The 26,454-nt window shown below is 33.4% G+C and overlaps 1 protein-coding gene across 9 annotated transcripts in view; it reads left to right on the forward strand.

Annotated features, from left to right (window-relative positions):
- DGKB (diacylglycerol kinase beta) overlaps positions 1-26,454 on the forward strand; it is a 743,750-nt gene that overhangs the window by 399,415 nt on the left and 317,881 nt on the right. For all 9 annotated transcript variants that reach the window (XM_024249734.3, XM_024249737.3, XM_024249742.3 and 6 more), the window contains one exon: positions 23,529-23,593. In XM_024249734.3, the coding sequence (XP_024105502.1) occupies positions 23,529-23,593 (65 nt within the window). The remainder of the gene's footprint in view (positions 1-23,528; positions 23,594-26,454) is intronic.

Raw genomic sequence — 26,454 nt, forward strand, 5'->3', positions numbered from 1 at the left:
TTTTTTCCCTGAAGCCAATTCTTATCTTGAGAATATTTTTTCTGGGAGTGTCTCAGGATGAGAAATAGTTTTATCCTCAAACTCATCAAGCTTATTAATATTTTATGTAAATTTTGCCTTAAAATTTTAAATTCCTTTATTCTTGTCCCGTTTATTATTATATGCAGCTAGAATATGTCTGAACACTTTTCTACATTTTGCCTAGAAATGTTTGCAGCCATTGTCATATTTATAGATATCTTTTATATTTTTCACATAAAAAGAAGCAAGAATGTTGCTAAACATTTCACCGCTATACAACAGGAGTCCTGTTTCTTCCAGCCCTCAATAACACTTTTCTCACTGTCCTTCAAATCTTCATCAGTAGACTCCATAAGGTCCTCTGAGCTTCTATCCATCATCTAGTACCCAAACCAATTTCACACCCAACTACCAGGCACCATGCTTAAAACACCACTAGATTGCTTACATGTAGGAGTAAAGGTATTATTTACTTTTTATTTTTTTAATGGTTAACAATAATAGTGAAATTAAAAGCATGGAGGTAAAAAGATTTTTACCAAATATATGGAAATGCTACTTGAAATAAAACTTATACTCTCAATTGTACTATTTTAGGAAAGATGATAGCAAAAAAAAAAAAAAAAAAAGAAACTTTTTAGTTTTGTTCATTTGCTTATCTTAAACCCTTACTCCAGTACTAAACATAGAATACGGGTTCAACGAATAAACAAATTCATTATAAAAAAGACCTATTTTTAAATGCTGATAAAGGTAAAATAATTTTATTTAAAATGCTGATCAATAAAAATAATATGAAAACACTTTGTTTTTTTATCAAAAAGGTGAAGCTTAAGAAAACTTATAGTCTGGATCAATACAGTTAAAGGGCAAAGATGTTAATAAAATTTAGACTACAAGAAAAGGAGGATATTGTTTTATTTTTAAAAGTTACCAAGGATTTATAGCAAATAAAAATATTTAAAAGTTTTCAAATGTAATGGAGCATATAAAATTAGGGAACATAAAAATATGTGAAGTATTGAAAAAGGCCAGAACAAATTTGTGAATATTAACCCCACAAGGGAAAATAACCTGTTTAGGTTATAGTAGACCTGGTTCAACTTATTTGAATTTCTAACATTTGAAGTTGACCTGTGGGAAAAGAAATGTATTCTCTTCTCAAAGCCAATGCCTAAAAGAAAACGCTGGGACGAGCCACAGGTCTGATTCACTATGACAGTTCTTATGTTTTTTGTTTCCACATTTGGAAAATATTTAATCATTCTTTACTTTATCTTACTACACTAGGCTATGCCTTGAGCAATTTCTGTCATTTATGTTTCAGAAGACTATTTGATTTCTCCACTACTTGACATTAACGTTAGTTTATGTAGTATAAAGGTTATACACTAGGAATCATGAGCCATAGCTCTGCCACCAGCTCATTATTTGTAAATCATTCCATTTAAGGTGTTGCCTCAGTTTCCTTGCTTGTAAAAAGAATTTTCAAACAAGATGATCTGTGAGGCTCCATTGTGATTTTATGATTATGGTAATCTATCACTGATCTGCCATGTCTTCATTTTAACTTTTGGTATTCAAGAAGACTTAAGCCAGAAGGGAGAGAAATCAAACCGAAACTAATCGTTCGGAGGTGATAGCCAATAATGTTTTCGTGGATCATGGTAGCAAATACTCACTCATCTTTCTTTTGAAGAATTATTCTGAATGAGAAAACATACTGCAAAATTAACCATATTTTTCAAATCAAATGGAGACTTGCTTCCTGCCAAAGTTATTAAGTCTCAGCCTCAAGCGATAATAATAAATGATATTAACTCCTAGATACCAACCCAGAACAAACTTAGTTATCTTTCTGGGCAAAAAGCAGTAAAAGGGACAGAAAATAATTTTAAACATATAGAAGTTTGGGACTATTTGCTACATTTTGCTACTCAAGCAACCAGTGCAAAATTTATCATTTATAAAATAATAATAATAACTCAAAAACAGAACCACAGAGTTATCTTTTTAGAATGATGCCCATCTCTAAGAAACACCTTTTCTCTACTCTGTTCAAGAATTTTTATTCAGAGGACTAAACTTCCAAGCAAATGAAATTAAAACTCTTTACCTTCATACTTTCAAAATCCTTCATGTTTACACACAATGTCTTTTCTTCATCCTCAAAACCCAGTTTCCAGCCCATCTCCAAGTGATTCCTCTCTCTTGACCTTTCTTACCAAATATAATCTATTTCCCTTATGTGAGCAATTGGTAAACTTACTGCAAGTAAATAAACTATATTGCTGTATAAGGTAATTGGTAATTTTGACATTGTTATTCTGTTGGAATTAATATTTACTCATTGCAAAATACAAATTAGTTGGATTCTCTTTTCCTTCCTAACAAAAAGTGTACTACTACTACTGCATAAATTATAGCATGCATTGACTGAATGCTGTAAACTTTGAGGCAAAGAAATCAACTAAATTAGCAATTCCCCAAAATTACCTTCAATTGACTTTAATTCTGATGATTAATCACAAAATCAAAAAGGATGCCTGCATTTTAATTCAGAACACTTTAGTTCTACTCCTGTTCAGCAATAACATCTAGACAGGTTATTTTATTCTCTGAATCTCTGGTCTTGACTTTCTACAGACCATTCAAGTTTTTAAAATTTGATGGATTGTTACCTATTCCATTTTCCTTTTAAATTTGTATCATTATGATTGTATAATACTTTGTGTTAATTAACTTGACTGTATTAATGTATCCTTAGCAGAGCAATTTTAAAAATGGAGCACTTGTTTGTGAATATATTTTAATGAGATTTAAACACATTTGAGCAAGGTAAGCATCTTCAACAAATCAACAAATGCTATTAAGGAGAATGTGTAAGGTGGCAAATTTGCTTCACTAAGACAATTATTGTTTGCTTTAAAAGATTGTTTTCACAAATTAAGCAGAAATAGATATAAATTACATACCTTTTTAAGTGAAAAATATTTCTATACTTTAAACTCTCAGATACAATAAAGCATGGATATTCCCCATGTATTATAACAGTTAAGAATCTAACTCAAAAATGGAACATAATCCATAAATAAGAATATATTAAATGCATCTTTGTGTCAATAAAGTTAAATGTACAACAAAACGTATGCTTTGAGTGCTAGAAAATCAGCTGTCCTTCCACGAGTGTCACTTGGTTATATAAAGCAATTTTTTTCATTATTCAGTGGGTATTGTGGAAATAAGATAACAAGCCATCTCCTAGAACAGAAGGAAGCAATTGAACTGTGTTCAAATACCAGCTGAACCCACCTATTGGTTTTGCAGTATTGCACAAATTATCTAGCATTGTTGAATGTCAGTTTGTTCACTCTCTGCATAATAACATACAACATTCAATAACTTAGTGAATTATTGTTATTCGGGGTGATGCAGCAAAGTTCGAATTCTTTTCTGCTAGCTCCAGGCCATTTGGTGCTCTGGATTATGCAGCAGAGGCTATTTATGGTCATTTATGCCTGGCTGAAAGTGCACTGAGAAATATAGTGACACGATTGTTAAATACCACTAGGAGAGCCTAGGAACATAGAGCTAAGGAAGGCATTTTATGATATCGGGGGATGGACTTCATAGTTCTTTGTAAAGTCATCCCAAAAGTATAATACAGTCTCAATATAGAAGGCTACTGTAGAAACTAAAGATGTTCACTTTTCTTTTTTTAAAACATTTCTTATGTTTTATTTTAAAATTTTTATTTTAATCGCTTTAGAAGTACAAGTAGTTTTTGGTTATGTGGGTGAATTGTATAGTGGGGAAGTCTAGGATTTTAGTGCACCCATCACCCTAATAGGGCACATCATATGCAATAGGTGTTTTTTCATTCCTTGTCCCCCTCTCTTTCTCCCCACTTCTGAGTCTCCAATGTCCATTATACTACTCTCTATGCCTTTGTGTACCCATAGCTTACCTCCCACTTACAAATAAGAACATGCATATTTGGTTTTTGATTTCTGAGTTACTTCACTTAGAATAGTGGCCTGTAGTTCCATCCAAGTTGCTGCAAAAGACATTATTTCATTTGTTTATGGCTGAGTAGTATTCCATTGTATATATTATACCACATTTTAAAGATGTGCACTTTTCTTACCACTCCCCCACCTCCTGTGATATAGATCTTGAAGCACCCTCACATAATTTTTAGAAATATATCCTTATTAGCTGTAGTGACTTTGGATACCTTACCTAGAAATAGGACTGCATAATCACTGACATAATTTTTTAGTAATCAAATTATTATAAATATCTGAAGCAGCTTTATTTATCCTCTGTTTTCATCTTTGTAGCAAAGATTATTGCTTCTGTTTTCAAAAACTTTAGAATAATGCTTCTGCCTCTTTGTCACTGATGCATTCCCAATAAGTTTCAAAGAAAAAAGAGTAGTTAAGGGAAGAAGTGATTTACAAATATTATTTTCCTAACAGAAGTTCTATGTTTTATTTAATTTTTGTCTTTTCAGAACCTAGCACAGTGTTTGGCATACAATAGGTGCTCAATAAATATTCTGAAAATGACTTTGCAGGTTATTTTGATGAAAATGTTCCTTTTTTGCAAAATATTATATTGTACCCTTATACCACTCATTTTTGCTTGATCATTCTGATATGAATAAAAGAACCCCAAAGGCACCATTTTTGTAAAGCATAGCCATTTGTAACTGAGAAACAAATACCCATCCATCTTACTACCTTTTATACTTTTATGTTTTTAATATGCCACTGAGGTTTATCTTCATAAAAACCCAAGAACAAATTGCTTGAGGCAATTATTATAAGTTTGACCATATGGGCATTACTTCTGCAATCTACATTTGAAATTCAAAAACAAATCTTATGCACATGTTTGATGAAACATGAACTATTTATTTGTTAAAGGTAAGGCAAAAGAAAAAGCTACTTCAGTAAATTTTTTAAAAATGCAAGTCAGTAGGTTAATTATTAATTTGAATGTCTGCAATCATGGGTACCTCTGATATTTAAGGAAGTCATTATTCCACTGTGTAGTCAAAAAGTATATTGATTAGAATTAATTCACTACAAAAAGCCTCCAATAATTTTTAACATAAGTTTTCCCTCTTTAACAGTAGCCTGAAGCTTGTCTCTTTTTTGTGTGTGGTCAATTTAGCAACAAATTTGCAATTAATCATTTACTGATTGCAATGAATGGTCTGTCAATAATACGGAACTCACATTGCTAAAAGGGTTATACTAAGCTTTATTGTTTTCTTTTTGTCTTGGGAATCTTTGTCTAGCTAGGCTTCCTAGAATGGGTTTTGAATAGTTGTTTTGAAGTAAACCATGCCAGTTTTAAAGAGACACTACAGGCTGCTCTGAGGGTATTAATCAAGATATGCCCTAACTTTCTTTTGGCATTACAATATTTGGACATCTGTTCTGACTCCTTATATGTGAAATAAAACTCATACCAGATAGTAGAATAAATGAAGGGTTTCATTATCTTAAATGTCATAACATTTGTTTGAATTATCATGTGTAGATTTTAAATGCTGAAATTGTCATCTTGGTTTTGTTTCGTCTATTTTGCTGTCCTTTCAAAAGACTATAAGCCTGAAAAATTCTTTTTTCAATTGCATTAATAATTTAAAGGAAATAATTTACAATTTTGTGTAATAACAGTGAAATTGTTGTGCATGGGCTATATAGTCTGGTAATTTCTAAAAGCATAAATATTTTACTGAGAAACATACCCTTTTAAAGCACAAAAGGTTTCTTGTTATAATGGCAGTGTATTTAGTGACAAATAATGCATTTTAAAAGAGCCATTTGTTGACCATTATTCTCTTTGTGCAATGGTATTATAGAGTCTTATGTGTTCACTTATTAAAGTATTTTCCATTGTGTGTATCAGGAAGGATTTGTCTCTGAATTCAATGGTGCCACTGATTAGTGGGGACTACATCTAGAGAATCATGGGTCAACTTGAAATACAATAGGAATATATTTGTGCTTTTCATTTAAGCAACAGAAAATAAATAATTTGATTCTGCTAGATATCAACAGTACCATCAAATTTAGCCTACTAAACCTTTGTCTTTCTTGAAGACATTTAAAAAATAGTATTACTAATCTTGTGAAGATAGTTTACTGTTTTATCATGAAGCCATATAACATGCAGATCCACGTGGATTGTATATATTAGTAGGACTAGATACTGGTCAAGTGTATGTATTTTTTTAAATTTCATGTTAGAGTGAAACAAAGACATACAATTTGAAATACATAAAATGATTTAAATAAATCATGGAAGCAAAGCAGTGTTTTACAAATGTGTAATTTTGAATACCTTTAAAAAGTCATAGGCGCTTTCAACCTTCTACTCACTTTGCATATTTGATGTCAGAGAATGAGTGATGTTTTGCCTGGCAAAACATTGCAATACAAGGTGTCCCATAATATTTTGTTTGTGAGACTAATTTAAGGTGGTTATCATTATTAATAAGTGAATGCCATGTTAAGCCATAAGTGTGGTTAACCCATAAATGCTGCTTATCTGAAAAGATGAAAAATGGTAGGCTAAATTTGTATTCTTATATTTGCAAAGACTGATTTTTATTTCTTTTGGTGGGTAGGGTCACAAATTAAGATTAGCACAATACAGAAAAAAGTGTCCCGTTTGAATCACTAAATGTAGATTGTCTCAAAATGCTTATACATTTTGTTAGGCATCTAAAATCTCATTTTATAAAATTCTAAAATTAAAATACTATATGAATATAAAAGATAAAATGCTAGATAAGAAATGAACTAATACTAATACTTGACTACTAAGTTAATATCATAGAAAATATACTCTTTTAAGGAATACTTCCATAAGAGAATATATTTTGATTATGTACTTTTCTGAACAAGGAGGCCTTTAAAATAATTTAATATGCAGAGCATTTTCATATATTTTAAACCTTCAAAGAGCTTGAAACATTGAAGCTAATACATTGGTGCCAAAATAATGTGGAGCATTTTGGCCATACATGTAATTATAGATTTTATATTGGATATGGCATATGATTAACATCACATTTCAGTTTAATTGCTATGATGTATACATAGCCGTGTGTGTGTGTGTGTGTGTATGATACCATGATAGCCATGGTATTTTATGATGACTTTTTTATATGTGAGAAGTTTACATGCTGGATAAGTCCAGAAATGTAGAATGCTTAATATTACAGTAGTCCACTTTATCTGTGGTTGTGCTTTCCACGGCTTCAGTTACTGCAGTCAACCATAGTCTGAAATATTAATCAAATATTCCAGAAATAAACAATTTGTATGTTTTAAATTGCACACTGTTCTAGTAGCATGATGAAATCTTGGACCGTCCCTGGACCTCCCACCCAGGTCTTGAATCATCCCTTTGTCCAGGGAATCCACGTTGAATATGCTACCTGCCACTTAGGTCACTCGTAGCCTAATGCTACATTCACGGTGCCTATTCACTTCACTTTATCTCATCCTGTAAGCTTCATATCATCTTGTTTCATCACAAGAAGTAGGGTGACTACAGTACAAGAAAATACTTTGGGAGAGATAAACACCACATTGACGTAACTTTTATTACAGTATATTGTGATAATTGTTCTATTTTATTATTAGTTATTGTTATTATTTACTGTACCTAATTTCTAACTTAAACTTTATCATAGGTATGTACATATGTATGGGAAAACCATATATATACTTATATACATGGGTCTGTACTATCTGCAGTTTCAGGCATCTACTGAGAGTCTCAGAATGTATACCCTGTAGATAAGGGGAAAATATGGTATTAGCATCCATTGTTTCATCAAGCATCACCATCTTTTCCTTTTAGTCTTCAAATAGCAGAGTAGAACATAAAACTCCATTTTCAATCCATAGTTTATTCAAATAAACATAATTGACCACATATACGTGCCTAATTAGAGAACCATTTTGCTGGAAACTAACATAAAACTATTTTATCAGAAATACTAACACTAGGCAAATATGCCTCTGAAAGTTTGCATAGATTAAGCATTCAAAGTAGATGTATTGAAAAATGGTTATGTCTATGTAAGCATACAGGGATAGTTCCATGTTTGCAAAATTTGACTATGGCTATTACTATTTATTACAACCTACAAACAGTATAATTAAAATATTTCTTTCAATCCATTAAAGTTTAACCCTTTTTTGTCATGTACTTTAAATGTGTAATTGTATTGAGTTGTTATTGCTATTGAATGTAAACTATCAAAAGGATTTAAATTTCTTGGCCCTTATTATTTTTGAGGTGAACCATGTCTTTTATTTTTAGAGGTGTTTGTTAAATTACTTTATGGTGGCATAAAGGTCAGACCTAGAAATACATCAGGTCTAGAACTGTAGAAACCCATCATGGCGGGGGTTCATGATTTGCAGAAAACAGAGATTAAAGTATTACATCTAATACCCATTAATTCTATGAATCCCTGTAAGCTGTACCTCACTAACAAATGTGTCAATTGTATTTACTTTTCTTCAAACAATCCAAAATGTAGATAATTTTCCTTGCATGAAGGCTAGACCTTTGTTTTTAGGTTGGAAAAACATGAGCAAATATTTTAATTGCCACCAAAGCAATATCTTATATATGTTCTTTTATTGGTATTTTTAAATTTTCCCTCAGGGCTTTCAACTCCAGCCCTAGACAATAGCTACCTCCTCACTCCCTCAACAAGATTTGATCCTTCTGCAGTACATTAAACATGTTCACATTATTGTTCCTTTCTCTACTGCCCATAGGAAAGTCTTCAACAGACTAGTTATAGCCCTGTTTGGGGATAATAAAAGCAAAGATTAACAGAAGTAATTTCCCCTTATAGGTTTTATGTCTAGAATTTTTTTCTAGATACACAATAGATTTTAATTTTTATATTACATTATAAACAAAACACTTTTATCTCTGTAAACTTCTATGAATTAAATATTAATCATTTATGAGGATAATGTAATAGGCCTATATTCTGTTTCAAATACTAGTTTAGTGTTGTGGGAGTTCTGCAGTCACTTTTTACAATGTTCTTTGTAGCACTGAGGTATGAGATATTTTTGCTGAGGGACGTTGGACTCAATTTTTCTAACTTAAGTTAGATAAATTAGGAGTCTCTCATTATGGTTTTAAGCTATCAATTTATTGATTTGATTCTCTTTAATTACTATGATTACAATAAAGGACATTTAAAATAATATTATCCTTGAGAACAAAGAATGAGGACAAATGTTATTTATCATTTAAAAAGAATCAATCAACAGTATTTTGTTTTTTAACATCCTTCAGGAACTAAATCATTAATTAAATGAAACCTAACATTAGGTTAAGAATAGAATTATGGACACAAGCAGCCTCTAAATTTCTGAATAATATGTGTTCTTTTAGGAAATATTGGATGCTAATGGCATTAGCAACAATAAATCATGAAATACCTTAGAGAAAAGCAGAAGTGGTTCTTCATGAAAATTATCCAGTAATCCATATTGCTTGACAAGATGGATATTTGTCCATTTCCATGCTGCAAATAAAGACATACCTGAGACTGGGTAATTTATAAAGAAAAAGAGATTTAATGGATTCACAGTTCCATGTGCCTGGGAAGATCTCACAATCATGGCAGAAGGTAAAAGGCACATCTTACATGGCAGCAGACAAGAGAGAGAATATGAGAGCCAAGTGAAAGGAGTTTCCCCTTAAAAAACCATCAGATCTCATGAGATTTATTCACTACATGAGAACAATATGGGGGAAAATGCCCCCATGATTAAATTATCTCCCATCTGCTCCCTCTCATAACACATAGGAATTATGGGAACTAAAATTCAGGATGAGATTTGGGTGGGGACACAGCCAAACCATATCAATATGGAAGTAGCACCGTGAGTCATGGATTGAGAGTTTAAAGACTAAACTCATTCTCACTTCTAGGGAGCTGCATAATCTCTAGAAAGCATATCTATTCTTTCTAAAAGGCAAACAATTAGCGTCTCTCCTGTTTCTGCATTAAAAAAAAATTACCACAATTAATCAGGTCAAAATGTATAATTTACCAGAAAATCCTTTGGAAATCACACAGCTCTATATAAATACAAAGTTTTGTAATTTTGTCTCTAAAGAAAAATAATTGAGTGAAATATTTTGTAGAAATCGCCATTACAGAATTCACTGACTCCCTAATTTTATGTTCTCACAGGAATGAAGCTCTGAATAAATGATTACCTTTGTTTCAGTTAGGATCGTGATTGGCTTTATGGAACAATAGCAAAGTTCTAAGTCATAGGCTTCTTTTCCCAGGACAACTGGAAGAAGTTAATTCAAAGCCAGTAGGACAGCTTCAAGTTGTTTTAAAGGACTGGACTCCTTTTTGTCCCCCTTTTCACCTTTCAGGAATTAAGTCCACATTCCTATGACTAAGGTGGTAGTGATGAAGAGTGGAATGGACCTCTATCTAGATAACCATTTCTAGTTACAAAGGTACCCAGGAAAATCAGAATTTATTTGTCTATTAGCTGGGCACATGGCTGCCTAGGTGAAATGAGATGCAAATAAATAAACTATGCTGCCACTTTGAGATATCTAATTGAAATTAACCAAATTATTAAGATAATTGTCTTTCAGGTATAAAGAATATAATTATATTTTGGAAATTATTCTTATAATAAAGCTTGATTCTCTTTGGAATTCATAAGCTAAAGCCTTTTGAGATAGTAAACTATGTAACTATGTGCTATTTACATATAGGTACATATATTCTGGTTTAAGTTTTGACTACCTTAACTTGATTTTTGCTGAGTTATGTAAACCAATTAAGTTTCAGTTTTTTCTCTAAAACAATATTTACCTCATAGACTCACTAAGGAAATTAAATGGGATTAAAAACTATATAATTGCACTTTGCACTCTGTTCTTGGTGCAGCATCGATACTGCTGGCATTCTTGAGTTAATGAATGTTATAGAGAGCCTTACTTTCAGACTTTTGCCATGAAAGTTATATTATTTCTAGTTCTGGTTCCACCACACTATCCAGCTCCCTTCTCTCTGTCCCAATATAATTCTCAAGGGACCCCTTAGCCTCAATTGCAGGCTTATTTCCTCCCTCACCTTTTAGATCTATTCTCATTCCTACTTGTAGATAGTAAACATGATTTTTTTTCTATCTCATTTCCCCTCCTCCTTTGTGTCCACCTCAGGCTCCACTGCTGCCTGTATCCCTACCTCTTACTCTCCCATCTCATCTCAAGTTACTGGTGACCACTCATACCACTTTGGTCATTCCCCACTTCAGTTTAATGATTGCAAATGCACAGGAGGTTTTGACTTGGATTTATTTTGCAAAATTAAGTATTACCCTGTCACATTTCAAACCCTTGGGTATTCAAAGATGATAAGTCTTTCTTTGCAGATTTACGGAAATTACATCAAATCACTGAACACATTTGCAGCTTTTATCAGATTGAATGAATACTGCAATGACCAATCAACCTGAGACATATAAATGTAATTGATGGATACAACCGTTGTGCATTAACTGAAAAAGATATCTTGATTATTGAAAATAATATATATCAGCAAAAACACTTAGGGTTTCCAGAAACTAAAACAGAGTTAAATATCTAATTTACTGTGAAATGAACAGTTTTAAATACATTATATTGACTTGATTTCTCAATTCAAAATCTCAATCAAGTGATTATAGTAAATATTTTAGCTATGTAAGTTTATATACCTGTCATTGTTTTCTAATTGGGAAAGAGGAATGGAAACTATGAAATAAGGATTCTATTAGAGGGAGACCAAAACACATTGGAACTTTACATTATTCAATAGATACAGGCAGAGTTTGTGAAATATTCTAGGCCTATGATCATCTTAGTAAAGATTTTTGTTAAGTATTTTCTTGTCATTGAATCTGTAAATTACCTTAGGAAGGATGGCCATTTTCACGATATTGATTCTTCCTACCCATGAGCATGGAATGTTCTTCCATTTGTTTGTATCCTCTTTTATTTCCTTGAGCAGTGGTTTGTAGTTCTCCTTGAAGAGGTAAACTAGTTCAACCCTTGTGGAAGTCAGTGTGGCGATTCCTCAGGGATCTAGAACTAGAAATTCCATTCGACCCAGCCATCCCATTACTGGGTATATACCCAAAGGACTATAAATCATGCTGCTATAAAGACACATGCACACGTATGTTTATTGCGGCATTATTCACAATAGCAAAGACTTGGAACCAACCCAAATGTCCAACAATGATAGACTGGATTAAGAAAATGTGGCACATATACACCATGGAATACTATGCAGCCATAAAAAATGATGAGTTCATGTCCTTTGTAGGGACATGGATGAAATTGGAAATCATCATTCTCAGTAAACTATCGCAAGAACAAAAAACCAAACACCGCATATTCTCACTCATAGGTGGGAATTGAACAATGAGAACATATGGACACAGGAAGGGGAACATCACACTTCAGGGACTGTTGTGGGGTGGGGCGAGGGGGGAGGGATAGCATTGGGAGATATACCTAATGCCAGATGACCAGTTAGTGGGTCCAGCGCACCATCATGACACATGTATACATATGTAACTTACCTGCACATTGTGCACATGTACCATAAAACCTAAAGTATAATAATAATAATAATAAAAAGTATTTTCTTGTCAGGTAACACTTAGGGAAGTAGATTAATTCTATGTTAAGACACAGATGATTTGTTTCTTCAGTGACATGTTAGATTACACTTTTAATTCAGTTGCTGATTGTTTGCTCTGTACAATTTTCTTCATTTTAGATTTCTAGACCTAAATCTAGAGGGATTTTTTGTTGGTGGTGGTGGTGGTGGTTTTTGTATTTTTGGCGACGGAGTCTTGCTCTGTCACCCCATTTGGATGGAGTGCAGTGGCGCAATCTCGGCTCACTGCAATCTCCTCCTCCTGAGTTCAAGTGATTCTCCTGCCTCAGCCTCCTGAGTAGCTGGGGCTACAGGTGCGTGCCACCACACGGAGCTAATTTTATATATATACTTTTTTTTTTGAGTAGAAATGGGGCTTCGCCATGTTGGTCTCAAACGCCTGACCTCAGGTGATCTGCCCGCCTCAGCCTCCCAAAGTGCTGGGATAACAGGCGTGAGCCACTGCGCCTGGCCTAAATCTAGAGATTTAAAATAAATGCCTTGAGAGAAATTCCATCTCTTTAATCCATTAAAAATGAGTCTGGAATTTGCTTGGTAGAAGAAACTTTGTATTTAAGGGAGCATTTTAATCACAGAAATGATATATTTGTGGTTATAGTAAGTGTATAGTAGGTTTATTCTTTCTACAAGTTTGTTTCTGAAGCTTACAGTTAATTATGTGAAAAGACCATTACAGACGTTTTCTGGCATTGCTAATGCTACATATTGTATGCAGGAAAGAGCAAGAGTGGGATTTATAATTCATGTTCTCTTCTTGGAAGTTGTCTCTAGATTCTCTGAGGTCAACTTTTTTTCATATTTTGAATTAGTCTGCCCAATTTCATGAACTCTTCTGTATGAAATATTTGTAACCTAGAGAAATTCTCAGTAAGATTATTAAAACTTAATTAAAATCTCCTCATCTGATTCCCTAGCTGTAGTCATGGGTTTCTGTTTTGGAATTGAGACTCATAGTAATCACTTGTACATTTGCTTTCAATCCTGTCATATTCCATTACAATTTTCATAAGTTTTTATTTACAGCAGGCGAGAAATATATTTTATTTCCAATAATAATTGATTTGTCAAAGGTAATTTTTGCCAGGTACATTGGCTCACGCCTGTTAATTCCAACACTTTTGGAGGCTGAAGTAGGAGAATCACTAGAGGGCAGGAGTTTGAGAGTAGCCTGGACGACATAGCTTGACCTCATCTCTCATCTCTAAAGAAAAAAAAAAAAAACGTTAGTCAGTCATGATGGCTCATGCCTATAATCCCAGCTTACTCGAGGGGTCAAGGCAAGACGATCACTTGAGCCCAGGAGTTCAAGGCTGCAGTGAGCTATAATCACACCACTACACTCCAACTCCAGCCTTGGTGACAGGGAGAGATTCTGTCTCAAAAAAAAAGGAATTTTCTTAAGAACTTTGACTTTTTGGAGTAAAATGGAAATCTAGGCAGGAGGCATAATTAAATATTTAGAAATAGTTACAATGATGAACTTAAAGTTCACATAGAAAATTACTAACATTCACTTATGGTAGAAGCCCATAGAGTTTTAATCCAGCTCCTTTTATGCTTATTGGTCCTATTCTAGATTCATCTTGACTTTTTTAAAACCACTTTACTAGTCTAACCTATGAGCATTGTTTAAGGTCAGTTCTAAATTTAAAATTCTAAGGTTTCATTTCTTTTCAATACATGAAAATTAAAATCAAGCAAACAGGAGGAAACTGCTAGGGACAGGCATGTTGTTTGCAGCAGGATGTGAATGTTAAACAGTCTAATATGATGGAAGAGGAATAAGTTAAAAATCCTGAAACAATTAGAAGGCACAACTACTGCTCGGCAGTCTAGAGTCATTTCATGGAAAGTGAATAGCCCTACACACTCTGCCCACCACAGTACATGGTGTGTGTTACTTCACAATATGACTCTTGCCATTATGAAAAGGTTAAAGGTAATGCTATGTATCAATTTTAATAAAACAAAAGATTAATCTTTTACCTCAATTAAATTAAATCTATAGATCTAATGAAATACTTTTAATCTAAATTATTGAAGTTTAAATGTAAATGTTTAATGCATAATGTATAGTGGAAAATATAAAACAATTTATATTGATACTCCAGTGGTCACCTTAATTAATAATTGTCAATACTTTACCATAGATTTGGTACTGGTGCTTTTTAGACTTCTGTGCACACATAGCTCTCCATTCTACTATAAGCATTGAATCTCAAGGACTGTGGTCCCTGTGTTCTGGGTGCTTCTGTTTTCCTCTCTAGATATTCTCTCTGCTCTTGTTCATTCTGCTGTCTCCCTGAGAAATGTCCTGTATGGAAGACAGTCAAGTTCCCTTGCCCTCTTTCTTCTGGTGGAGTTGGCCAGTTGAGATCCCCACAGTAGATGAGAGGAAATAAAGCAGGGTTCTGGTTCTTATGTTCCTGGATACCTCTGTGAAAAAGTCACCTGGGACTGGATGTCTTTTCCTCCCAAAGCCGTTTTCTCTATATAACTCTTTCCCTCTGGGTTTGGTAACTAGCTCCTCACATTGTCCCTTTGGACATATGAGTGTTTTACTTACCCCAGTATTCTGCATGATCCTATGTGGTTTCCCACAGACTTTTTGGTAGTCATTTAAAAAGAGTAAACTTTCCTCCAGTTACAATAGTGTGCTTCTTCAGATTAGAGGCCACCATCTGTTTTTGATGGAATAATGATGCTGCCCCTTCTCCCAGTGTATAGCTACTACTTTCCCAAGGGGCCCTTCCTGAATGGGAGGGACAATGGGAAGATGCTGAAGTAAGGCAGGCCTTATCTCACAGATAACCCAGGTATCACCGCCCTCTGCAGCATAATCACAAGAGTGATATGACTGTGTCCAACTTTATGGAATAATTATTTTTTAAAAAAACAAGACTAAAGTGGATTGTAATGTTTGAGATTAATAACTTAAACTGAATTCTAATTATAAATTTTGCCATCACCTAATATCAAATACCCGAGAAATTAAATAATTCACTTGGAACCTGCTCTTGGGTGCAGCTACCTTCATACAAAGGTGTCCCTATTTTTTTTTTTTTTTTTTTTTGAGATGGAGTTTTATTCTTGTTACCCAGGCCAGAGTGCAATGGCGCAGTCTTGGCTCACTGCAACCTCCGCATCCTGGGTTCAAGTGATTCTCCTGCCTCAGCCTCCCAGTAGCTGGGATTACAGGTGCCCGCCACCATGCCCGGCTATTTTTTTTTCTGTATTTTTAGTAGAGATGGGGTTTCACCATGTTGGCCAGGCTGGTCTCTAGTGATCTGCCTGTCTCAGTCTCCCAAAGTGCTGGGATTACAGGCGTGAGCCACGGCGCCCGGCCAGGTGTCCCTATTTAAAATCTGCTTTTGAATTTTCATGTACCATTCAGCAAATCCTATATCCTACTCTAGGGATTTGCTTTATTCTAAATCCCATTAACTTGCTCTCAATCATGTATTTCTCCAAGTCTCTAAGTTATTTCATTCTAGAAAAATTCCCTGGTTGTTCCAGCAGTGTAATCCAAAACTAAGTAACAGAAATCTACAATGGGTTCCATCTGAAGTATTCACAGCAGGCGAAGTTGCAGATGTGCAACATAATGCATCTGAGTTCCTGTGGAATCACACACACACACACACACACACACCCCTCATGAGCATTAGTTCTAAAAGACAAAAAATGCAGTCTAACAGAGAAAAGTCCAGGTGCTCCTACCTATGCTCATATTTAGAAGAGCTTGTATCATTCCTCAGATACTGTAACATCAACTCCCTAAATCTTTGTAACTCAGGATAGTGTGCATCTCCACTGATAGTGTGTGTGTATATGTGTGTGTGTGTGTCTTTCAGTAATTATCATTTTTCCCCATAGGACTCAGATTAGCAGACTTTTTACCTATATATTTATAATTACTTTTGCCATTGTAAACGGTGTTATTTTCTGTTACTTTGTTTTAATGTTGTCAATTTCACTAATTGTTATATACTATTCCTATATCTGGGAAACTCTAAACTCTTCTCTCAATTTATGTGGGTTTCAGTTTATTGCTTTGAATTTGCTGTATATAACATTGTATCATGTATAAATAATGATAGCCTTTCTTTTTCTTTATGATACATGTAACTTTTATTGTTTAATTCTTGATGTGTTATATTTCTAAAGACCGCACATACAATGTTAAATAGATACTTAGCAGTGCTATCTGGGGTGTGTTAGGCCATTCTTCCTTGCTATAAAGAAACACCTGAGGCTGGGTAATTTCTAAGAAAGGAGATTTAATTGGCTCAAGGTTCTGCAGACTGTACAGGAAGCATAGCACCAGCATAAGCTTCTGTTGAAGCCTGAGGAAGCTTACAATCATGGCAGAAAGCAAAGGGGCAACAGGTACCTCACATGGCAATAGCAGGAGCAAGAGGTGGGGGGAGATGCCACACACTTTAGGAAGCCAGATCTCATGAGAACTTACCCATTGCGGCAACACCAAGGAGATGGTGCTGAAGCATTCATAAGAAATCTGACCCCATAATCTAATTCCCTCCCACGAGGCCCCACCTCCAACACTGGGTACCACAATTCAACATGATATTCAGAGGGGAAAACATCCACACTATATTGTCGCATTAAAATAAATCTTTCTTTTCAAAACAACAATTTTTACCTCTAGAGTTTTACTGTTTGGTTGTTGTATGTCAACTTTGTGGAGTTGGCATATGTATAGACTTTGCTATGCCTATTCTAATGTGCTCATATGCCTTTTTGCTAAGTTATAGATTCTAAACTGCTCGTTAAATACAAAAATAATGCAAATTCAAATTAAGAGGATAAAAATAACCATGGATTCAAGAAAGAATTAAAATATTATAATGTTTTTCTCAAAAAAAAAAAAAACCCTACATGAACAGATGAAGTATAAGTTTCCCATGCCTGCTGTAACAAAATTACCACAAACCTGTTGGCTTATAACAACAGAAATATATTGTCTCACAGTTCAAGAGATGATAAATCCAAATTTAATATCCTTGGACTGAAATCAAGGTGCTCCTAGGTTTATGCTCCCTCCAGAGTCGATGGGGAAGAAAACATTTCTTGCCGCTCTTGGCTTCTGGCGGCTTTCAGCATTCTTTAAGTTGTGGCTGCACCACTCCAATGTCTGCCTTTATAGTCACATCGTCTCCTCCTGTCTAATCTCTATCTCTCTCTCATAAGGAAATTGTGAAGGGAATTAGGCCCCACCTGGGTAATCTTCTCATCACCAAATTATTAATCATATTTTCAAAAACCTTTACCATCAAAGGTAACATTTCAAGGTTCTAGAGATTAGGACCTGATATGTTTAGGGATCACAGTCATCCCACTGCTAACTGTCCTCTGGCCCCCAAAGATTCATGTCTGTGTGCAAAATACATTTACCTCATCTTGGTATCCCCAAATGGCTCAGTCCTTTACATCATCAACTTAAGTAGAAAATCTGATCTAAATACCTTTAGCTCCAAGTCGCAAAGCTCATCATGTAAATAACCTAAATCAGATATAGATGACACTTGGTATGATCCATCTTCAGGTAAAATATCTCTCCATTTGTGGACATGTTCAAGTAGAAAACAAGTTATGGGCTTTCAAAATACAGTGGCAAAAAAAGCATAGCATGACATTTGTACACATTCCTATTCCCGCAAAAAGAAAGTGCAATGTAGAGAGGAGTCACTGGTTCCAATCGATATCAATCATCAACTTGGTCACTTCTGTAAAAAAAAGTTACCAGGTTCCAGCTATTAGGATCTGATATCTTTTTGAGGTGCACCATTGAGCCCACTACAGGTGATGTAATAAAAAACATAATTTATGAAGAGATAGAAAAACTAATATATCAGAGAAATTAAGAAAACCAAAATGTTAATTTCTCCAAAAAAAAATGCCAGACCAACATTTCACAGGTGATTAAAGAATAAATAATTCGCATGCATTATTAACTATTCTGCAGCATAAAGAAGAAAACCTTCTGGCTCTATTTATCAACCCAGCACTACAGATATCAATATCTGATACAATCTGCCTGGGAAATAATCCCACTTATGGCTATTATTGTAATTTTCTTTAAAAATATTAACAGGTAAAAATAGTGCCTTGTATACATAGTATATTCAGGTAATGATTGTCAGGAGAGCATAGTACGTTCAGGTAAAGACTGTCAGGAGAGCAAACATTGTTTTATTCCAGATGGGAAATACAGAACCACAATCTCTTATCTAAAAGCTCAATCTAACAAAGCTTTGAAAACCCAAATTTTTATAGTTTCTTAGTGAGAACTATAACCTGAACTAAGCTGCTCTTTGTGGTATTACAAAGTGTAGTGTTTCTAGTATAACTGTAATTACAGTTAGCCCTATCTCACATTATTAATTTATCTTTCCTTGAGTCAATATTCATATGTACTAGTGCAGAAATATTTATATGAAGTTTAAGTATAGTGTGATATTCCTCACCCTTTTGAGTTTGTTAGATAATTTATCATATACGAATGCATAACCCACAAAATTCTGAATACCAAAGCAAAAATTTCCTCATATACTTCATCTTGAAGATTATACAATTTATTTAATTAACCATCTCAATAAACCAAAGGAGAAGGTATTATGAATCTCAAAATCATGAATATATTTCAATAATAGTGATAGCTAACATTTATTTTCTTGCTTTCTATATACCAGGCACAGTTCTAGTTATCTTCCAGGTATTAGAACACCAGATCTTCAAAGCAAGGCAGGTATTATTAAAATTATTCTTATTTTAATATAGGAAAATGACAATAATGAAAATCTAAGCAAACTTTTCAAGGTAAAATATTCAGTAAAATTTAGAGTTGAGTCTTGAACCCAGTCAATTTAATATACAGAGATAAATGGACACAGACTTCAATATGTAGTCCACGTAAGAAGAAATGTGAATGAACAAAAGCATAGGAAAAATTGTTGTTATTGTATACCTTTGACAAAACTTATTGAAGTGTACACTTAAAATTGGCAATTTTCTTGTTTGCAATAACACTTCAAAAATATTACTGGAAATCTTTAACAAAATATTCAACAAATACAGCACCGAAAACCAGCTTTTGAAACTTTTTAGTAAATTACAATTTTTGAGAAAAAGAAAAGTTTGCACACAGAGATTGGAATTTATTCCTCCAAAAACAAGGAAGAACTAAATTATTTCAACAATAAAAACCCATATAGTATGCAAGATTATTTTTAATTCTAAAGTTAGATTTTGGAATAACTCTTGATGACACTCATTTCTAATTGGCTAAATTTATGTTCTATTCTAAAATGGAATAAAATTGAAAAGATATTTAATGTGGTGCAATGGTCAAATCATCAAAAACGAACAATTTACTTGACAAATTTTAGAAACTATTTGTGAGAGAAAGATTCTTTAAACAGAATAAAAGATAATATTAATGACAATATTTGGGTACATATATTTACATTTTATAAGGACAATATTCTCCTCAACAGAATTTGCTATAGGCTCTGGGATCTCATTACATATAGAATATTCTCTCAATTGAAAATGTTATGATCCATAGAAAATAATCAGCTTTTCAAATTAATATCGTAAAATGCAAATTTGGAGATTCAGGGCAATTTTACTTAAAACGTAAATAAGCCTATACAGAAAAAGGAAAAATACGTTTCAGAAAAATACTAGTGACCAAGTATTGGAGACAGATATGGCTAATAAGCTGATTATTTGATATACATATATTTGCATATACTTATATATGTAAATATAGCAAGAAAATTTGCTAATTACTTTTTTACTGTTTGAATAACACAATGAGGTTTAAATTTGTTTTGGTTTAATAAAATTGATTTATTTTCATTTCTTAGATTAATTAATTAAAAATAAAGCTATATAGGTTAAGGAAATAATAAAAAGCAATTTGAGTCTTTAAGAATATATTTCAAAAATATGGCATTTAACCATATTTAGCATTCTCATTTAACTTTAAGAAAATACTTGTTTGTATATAAGATGCATGAAAATATGAGCTATACAGAATGCTGTTCCAATTGCTATAGAGAATGATATTAAATCTCCACCAAGGTACTTTGAAGGGATGTCAGTATCCTCTTTTAAAGATAAGGAAGCTGTGATTCTCAATGAATAAATAATTTGTTTGAAGTCACAAGGCTTGGAAGTAGAAAGTCTGAATTCAGAGTTTCTGCCTTCTAGGAAGCAGAGTAATGCTGATTTATTCCTGTTGTCTAAAAACTGTAATGCATTCAGACAGAAATGGTAAAATTTATTTTTTTTTTGGTCAAAAAATACAAAATTTTATTTAGATAGAAGGGATAAGTTCAAAAGCTGTATTGTACATCATAGTGACCATAGTTAACAGCGGCATTTTAGCTTTTTCTTATTTGGCCTGTCTTTAGAGAACCTTTAGTGTCTCTTGAAAAATGGCTGCTGGATAATGTTGCAGATTTTGGCAGTACTCTATCAAGCCCTTTGGGGTTATGCCAAAGGGACAGGATCCCATGTGAATTGGATCTGAATTCTCATCCAAATGAACACCTGCTGTCATTGTTCCTTATCAATCTGTAGTTGGCAATGCCAGCTCTCTTTTTATGGTGGAACCTATTCAACACAAGGAAAAGAGCTGTTAGTGTTTGACACTAAGTTTTATTTTTTCCCCTCTTAACTAAATGATCCATTGCCCAAGTGTCTTGAAGATAAATAAGCTAATATTAGTTTTATCTTTGGCTATGTAGTCCTGTGTTTCTAGGAGTTTCTAGGAGTCTACTTAAATGGTCTTTTGCTGTCTCTCCCCTCTCTTCTCCCTCCTCTCTTCTGGCCTCTCTCCCTTTCTCTATTCTGTTTATGTTGCTTTGTAAAGGAAGGAATTTGTTATTACAAAAATATACACTTGTAAAAAAAATTGTACTACACAGTCTATTTTTAAAAGTCTCAGTCTCCTCAACTTAGCAGAAACAATTCAAGCAGAAGTAAATTCAATGATACTCTCCCTATGGGAAGCAATATTGATCATTCATTCTTAGTGTTTGATTCATATTCCTTTGCTTTTGTTTAACTAGTCTGCTGAATGTGTGCCTTTAATTGGAAGGTATTCCAAATTGATTTTGTACCAGATTAGGGATAAAGTAAAAGTAAGTGCATTTCAAAATTAATTAATTGATCATGCTACATATACCATAAATATCCCAATTCAGATGTTTTTCCTGTAATCTCATACCACAGTAAGACAACTTCATATTATAAAGTATAATATGTTTATGACTTAATAGAATTAAATTTATAAAAAGGAACTCTGTGGCTAGATTAGAGAGTTATCGTTGGATGAATAAAAGTGAACCATCTTGATATTTGTACTTCCTAGCAAACCAGGAAGTTGGCCATGTATATATAACAAAATAACGTCTTAAATATTAAACCGTAGAGGGGGATTTTTGTAACCTTTATTATAAGCATTGTTTCTATACACCTCTATCTATATGTCTGGGTGATTTTCATTCATGGATTAATTCAATTACTTGACAAATTTTAGGGTATCAAATGTTTATACAGAAAAAAATTATAGTTAGCTGTATCCTGCAACTCTCTGCCATCTGCAGTGGGCATTGGTCCCTCTCTTTTTGTGCTTCATGCTTTGTTATGCATGAGTAAGCACATTAGCCATTCATTTCATTCATTAGACTTTTAATCCTTGATTAGTGTTTTCAAGATTCTCTCAAATACACAACTTCTTTATTTCCTTGAGTTTGGTTTTCTTTTTCTTTTATCTCCACTTTGAAACAAAATTAACAGTGAATGTCAACAATAGCCCTTTTCTGTTGAGATGACTGGTAAATATATTAGTTTCCCATTTGAGTGATTAATCATGTGTGGATGAAGAATGGGAAAATATCTCCACACTTGGAATAACAGAGATAATTGTTCAGAGTCAGTTGGAGCAGTCCGTGCTTGAAAAGCTTGGATAGCAGTATTTCACCAGTCTCACACATTGAGTATGATTTCTATCTCATGGAAAAATTCTGTATTTGCCAAAAGTAAGAAACATCCATTAGGGTCAGAACTGATGCACTTGGGGTCTCAGAAACAAGTTGTATTTGTCACCAATTCCCCAAAAATAAATATTTCTCTTTTTTTTTCTATTCAATGAGATATGCCAGAAAGTTGCTTGTGGTCCAAACTGTTATTAATTACACATCAAGACAACCTGAGCAAATTCTGAAGTCAAGTATTGCACTTATCTCTACTAGACATGCACCCTCACACTATCCTTTTACCCATAATTAATCTCAAATAATTAGGAGCTTCTGTACTGATCATTTCTCCAATTAGGCCATCTTTCTAACTCTTGTTTAACAATATTTTCCATTACTATTTGACATTTATGCTCATATGTGCTATCTTCAACATACGTTGAACATGAGGCCAAAGCCAGTCATTAAAGGAGATATAGAAATTAAATAGCAATAAAGTCTTAGATGTAAATGTAACAAATAATCAATTGTGAAATTATTACACAAATCACTTCTGCATAGAATTTATATGGATCACACATTTTTGCCTAATTTCACATAATCTTCTTGGCAATAATATTGTAAAGAAAAGTTCATTTTAAAATGTTATTTTTTTATTTAGTCTACATTTTCATAAGATAATAGGATCATAAACCATCCTGTTTTTGTTTTCTATTTTCTCCCCTTAGGATGCCTCCATTGCACACAGATTCCACATCATGAGAGAAAAACACCCAGAGAAATTCAACAGTAGGTAAGGTGACAAAAGAGATGAAATTATAGATATAGTTGCTGAATTTTGCCATAAAAAGATCACTATATGGTATAGAATATTTTATAATATACTGGCTTAATGAGGCTTTGTGTGCGTGTGTGTATGTGTGTGTGTAAATATTAAGACGGTAGGATAAATGAATTAAATTTTTCTTAGGTTGTGATGAAACTATAATGAGGAATGCAATGGGTCATCTCTATTTCATTCTCATGTACTATAAAGAAAGATTTCAAGTAAAATATGAAATTAATAGTTTTAAGACACACTGGAAGTTTACATGACTTATATGAACAGCAATCAACCTTAATCCCAAGGAAAAACACAGGGTTCTGATTTGATAATGCTAAGTGTATATTACATAGGGTTTATATATCCTTGGACTATCAGCTTCAAATTGGCCTAAATTAAATGCAAAAGAAATTATAGTAATATCAATGCCAATAAAAATTATTTTTAGAGACATTTCTTCAAGGAGAAAAGCCTTGACGAACAAAATTTCTTTCCTCATAAGAGCAATAGGCAAACATTTTTTCTTCAAAAATGTAGACATTGACCTTCACAGTTACTCAGGGAAATAGGAAAGCCTTGGTTCCGTATCTTCCCCATTTCTAGAAGGAAATATGGCTCTCTCCACCTCGCTCCCCTAGAAAAGTGGGGCAGAATAAGTGAATTATCTTTTGCTTCAATTATACTCATTTCCACTCTATTCAGGTCACAAAGCTACAAAACCATAACTAGCATTTCTGTATAGATATTTAAGTGACTTTATCTATTAATATTCAAAGCCAAGGGCTTTATTGTCTCTGCATTTGGCTGACATCTTGCCATAAATGTTATAGACCATTTATTAGATACCTGCCCCTGGACATTCTTACATTTATTTCAGTTTTGTCACTCATGAGTACATTGATGTAATCTTCTCCCATGTAGGTTCACAATAAATAAAATGCTGTTAAAAACTATTTCAAAATTGTTTTATAGTTTTCTAAATATTAAAATTGAGTGCACTACTTTATGCATAAATCATCACAGCAAATGTTTCATGAGTTTGTATCTAATTTTTCATTAAATTTACATATTGAGATCTTTTTAGTAGGCCGGGCACGGTGGCTCACGCCTGTAATCCCAGCACTTTGGGAGGCCAAGGCAGGCAGATCATGAGGTCGGGAGTTTGAGACCAGCCTGACCAACATGAGGAAACCCTGTCTCTACCAAAAATACAAAAATGAGGGCGCGGTCGTGGGTGCCTGTAACCCAAGCTACCCAAAAGGCTGAGGCAGGAGAATCGTTTGAACCCAGGAGGCGGAGGTTGCAGTGAGCCGAGATTGTACCATTGCACTCCAGCCTGGGCAACAGAGCAAGATTCCATCTCAAAAAAAAAAAACGTTTTTAGTAACTAAAAACATAATCCAATACCTATGTTGGGTATTGCCTTGATTTGTTTTTTACCCCACAAATAAATCATGACCTTATGATTTGCTTTTTTCTCATAGTTCAGAAAACTATACTTTTTATTGTAAAGAAAATGAAATAAATGCATATATGGATATATATGTGTACATATATTTTCAGAATAATTCACACAAATTTTATCACTCTGGTTGCTTCTGGAGAGGGGAACAAAGTGGTTGTGGTGACAACTGTATTTTTCTTTATTGTACTGTTTGAATTTTGCTCCAGGTGCGTTTCAAAATTAAATCAAAGTAATCTAATTAAAATTTTGCACCTATAAGTTGTCTTTGTACCTAGAATACACATTTTTATTTTACAAGATTTAGTTTCACTTCATGAAACACATGTAAAAATAAATTGACATAACAATGAAAGTGTATGTACTGTATAGATTTCAGCAGTTGATTATACACCTCGAATATCCTGGAAATGAATATAGCTATTAATGTATACAAAACATATTATAAGATAGAGTAGTCTATGCTTTCCCACATGTCATTCTATGAAGCATTCATATTTATATTCATATATATTTGTTATATTCATAAAGAAGAAGTTTATATTCATATATTAAAATAGGTTTCAAGCAAAAAACAGAAGGGTGTTTGGATGATACCTTTTGGAGTGTGCCTCTTAGAGAGTTTAACATAAAAAACTTAATTAAAGGCTTTAAGAAATATACCAAGAAAATGAATGTTTACAGTTTATAAGGCATGACTGTCCTAAGCTTATTGAGGAGAGAGGGAAAGAGACAGAAAAAGAGAGCCATAGCAACAGAAAAAGGAGAGAATGTGGCAGCAGGGTGCGAGGGCAGGGGAAAATGGAATGTATAGAGAGGTATATCAATATATTTATGTGCTAATCATATTTGACAACCTATGTGTAAGAATGCCAAAATTTTGACCCTCTCTCAAGCATCAGAGGCTAATGAATTTCTTTCTGCAGAATAATTTTTAAGTCTTCTTACTCATAAAGGCTCCTATTATTCACATATCTATTTAATTTTTTCTTACTAATAGCTCTACTAATTTGTGACATTCCTCACTGCTCAATGTGTGATTAGATGCCATTTACAACAATGTGTTTGTAAACTGCAATGTTTTTTATAAGATGTAAAACTAACTTTATTAAAACTTCTTTGCAAATTTGAGTCATGAATGAATCTGGCTTATAAATAGCTTATAGGGAGTCTTTGCTAGAGATAATAACATAGAAAATGCTCTCCAAAATGACACAAAGTCACAGGTTTCTATTGCGAGTTCAAGAACCAGGTATAGAGTAGATGTTGAATGTATTATTGGCCAAATATTTTTTAAGATAATGATCAGCCACAGAATTCCATATATTACGACGTCAATTAGGCATGTATGTTTCAATCTATACATTTG

Source organism: Pongo abelii, chromosome 6, assembly GCF_028885655.2.
Source record: "Pongo abelii isolate AG06213 chromosome 6, NHGRI_mPonAbe1-v2.0_pri, whole genome shotgun sequence".
Classification (NCBI taxonomy): domain Eukaryota; kingdom Metazoa; phylum Chordata; class Mammalia; order Primates; family Hominidae; genus Pongo; species Pongo abelii.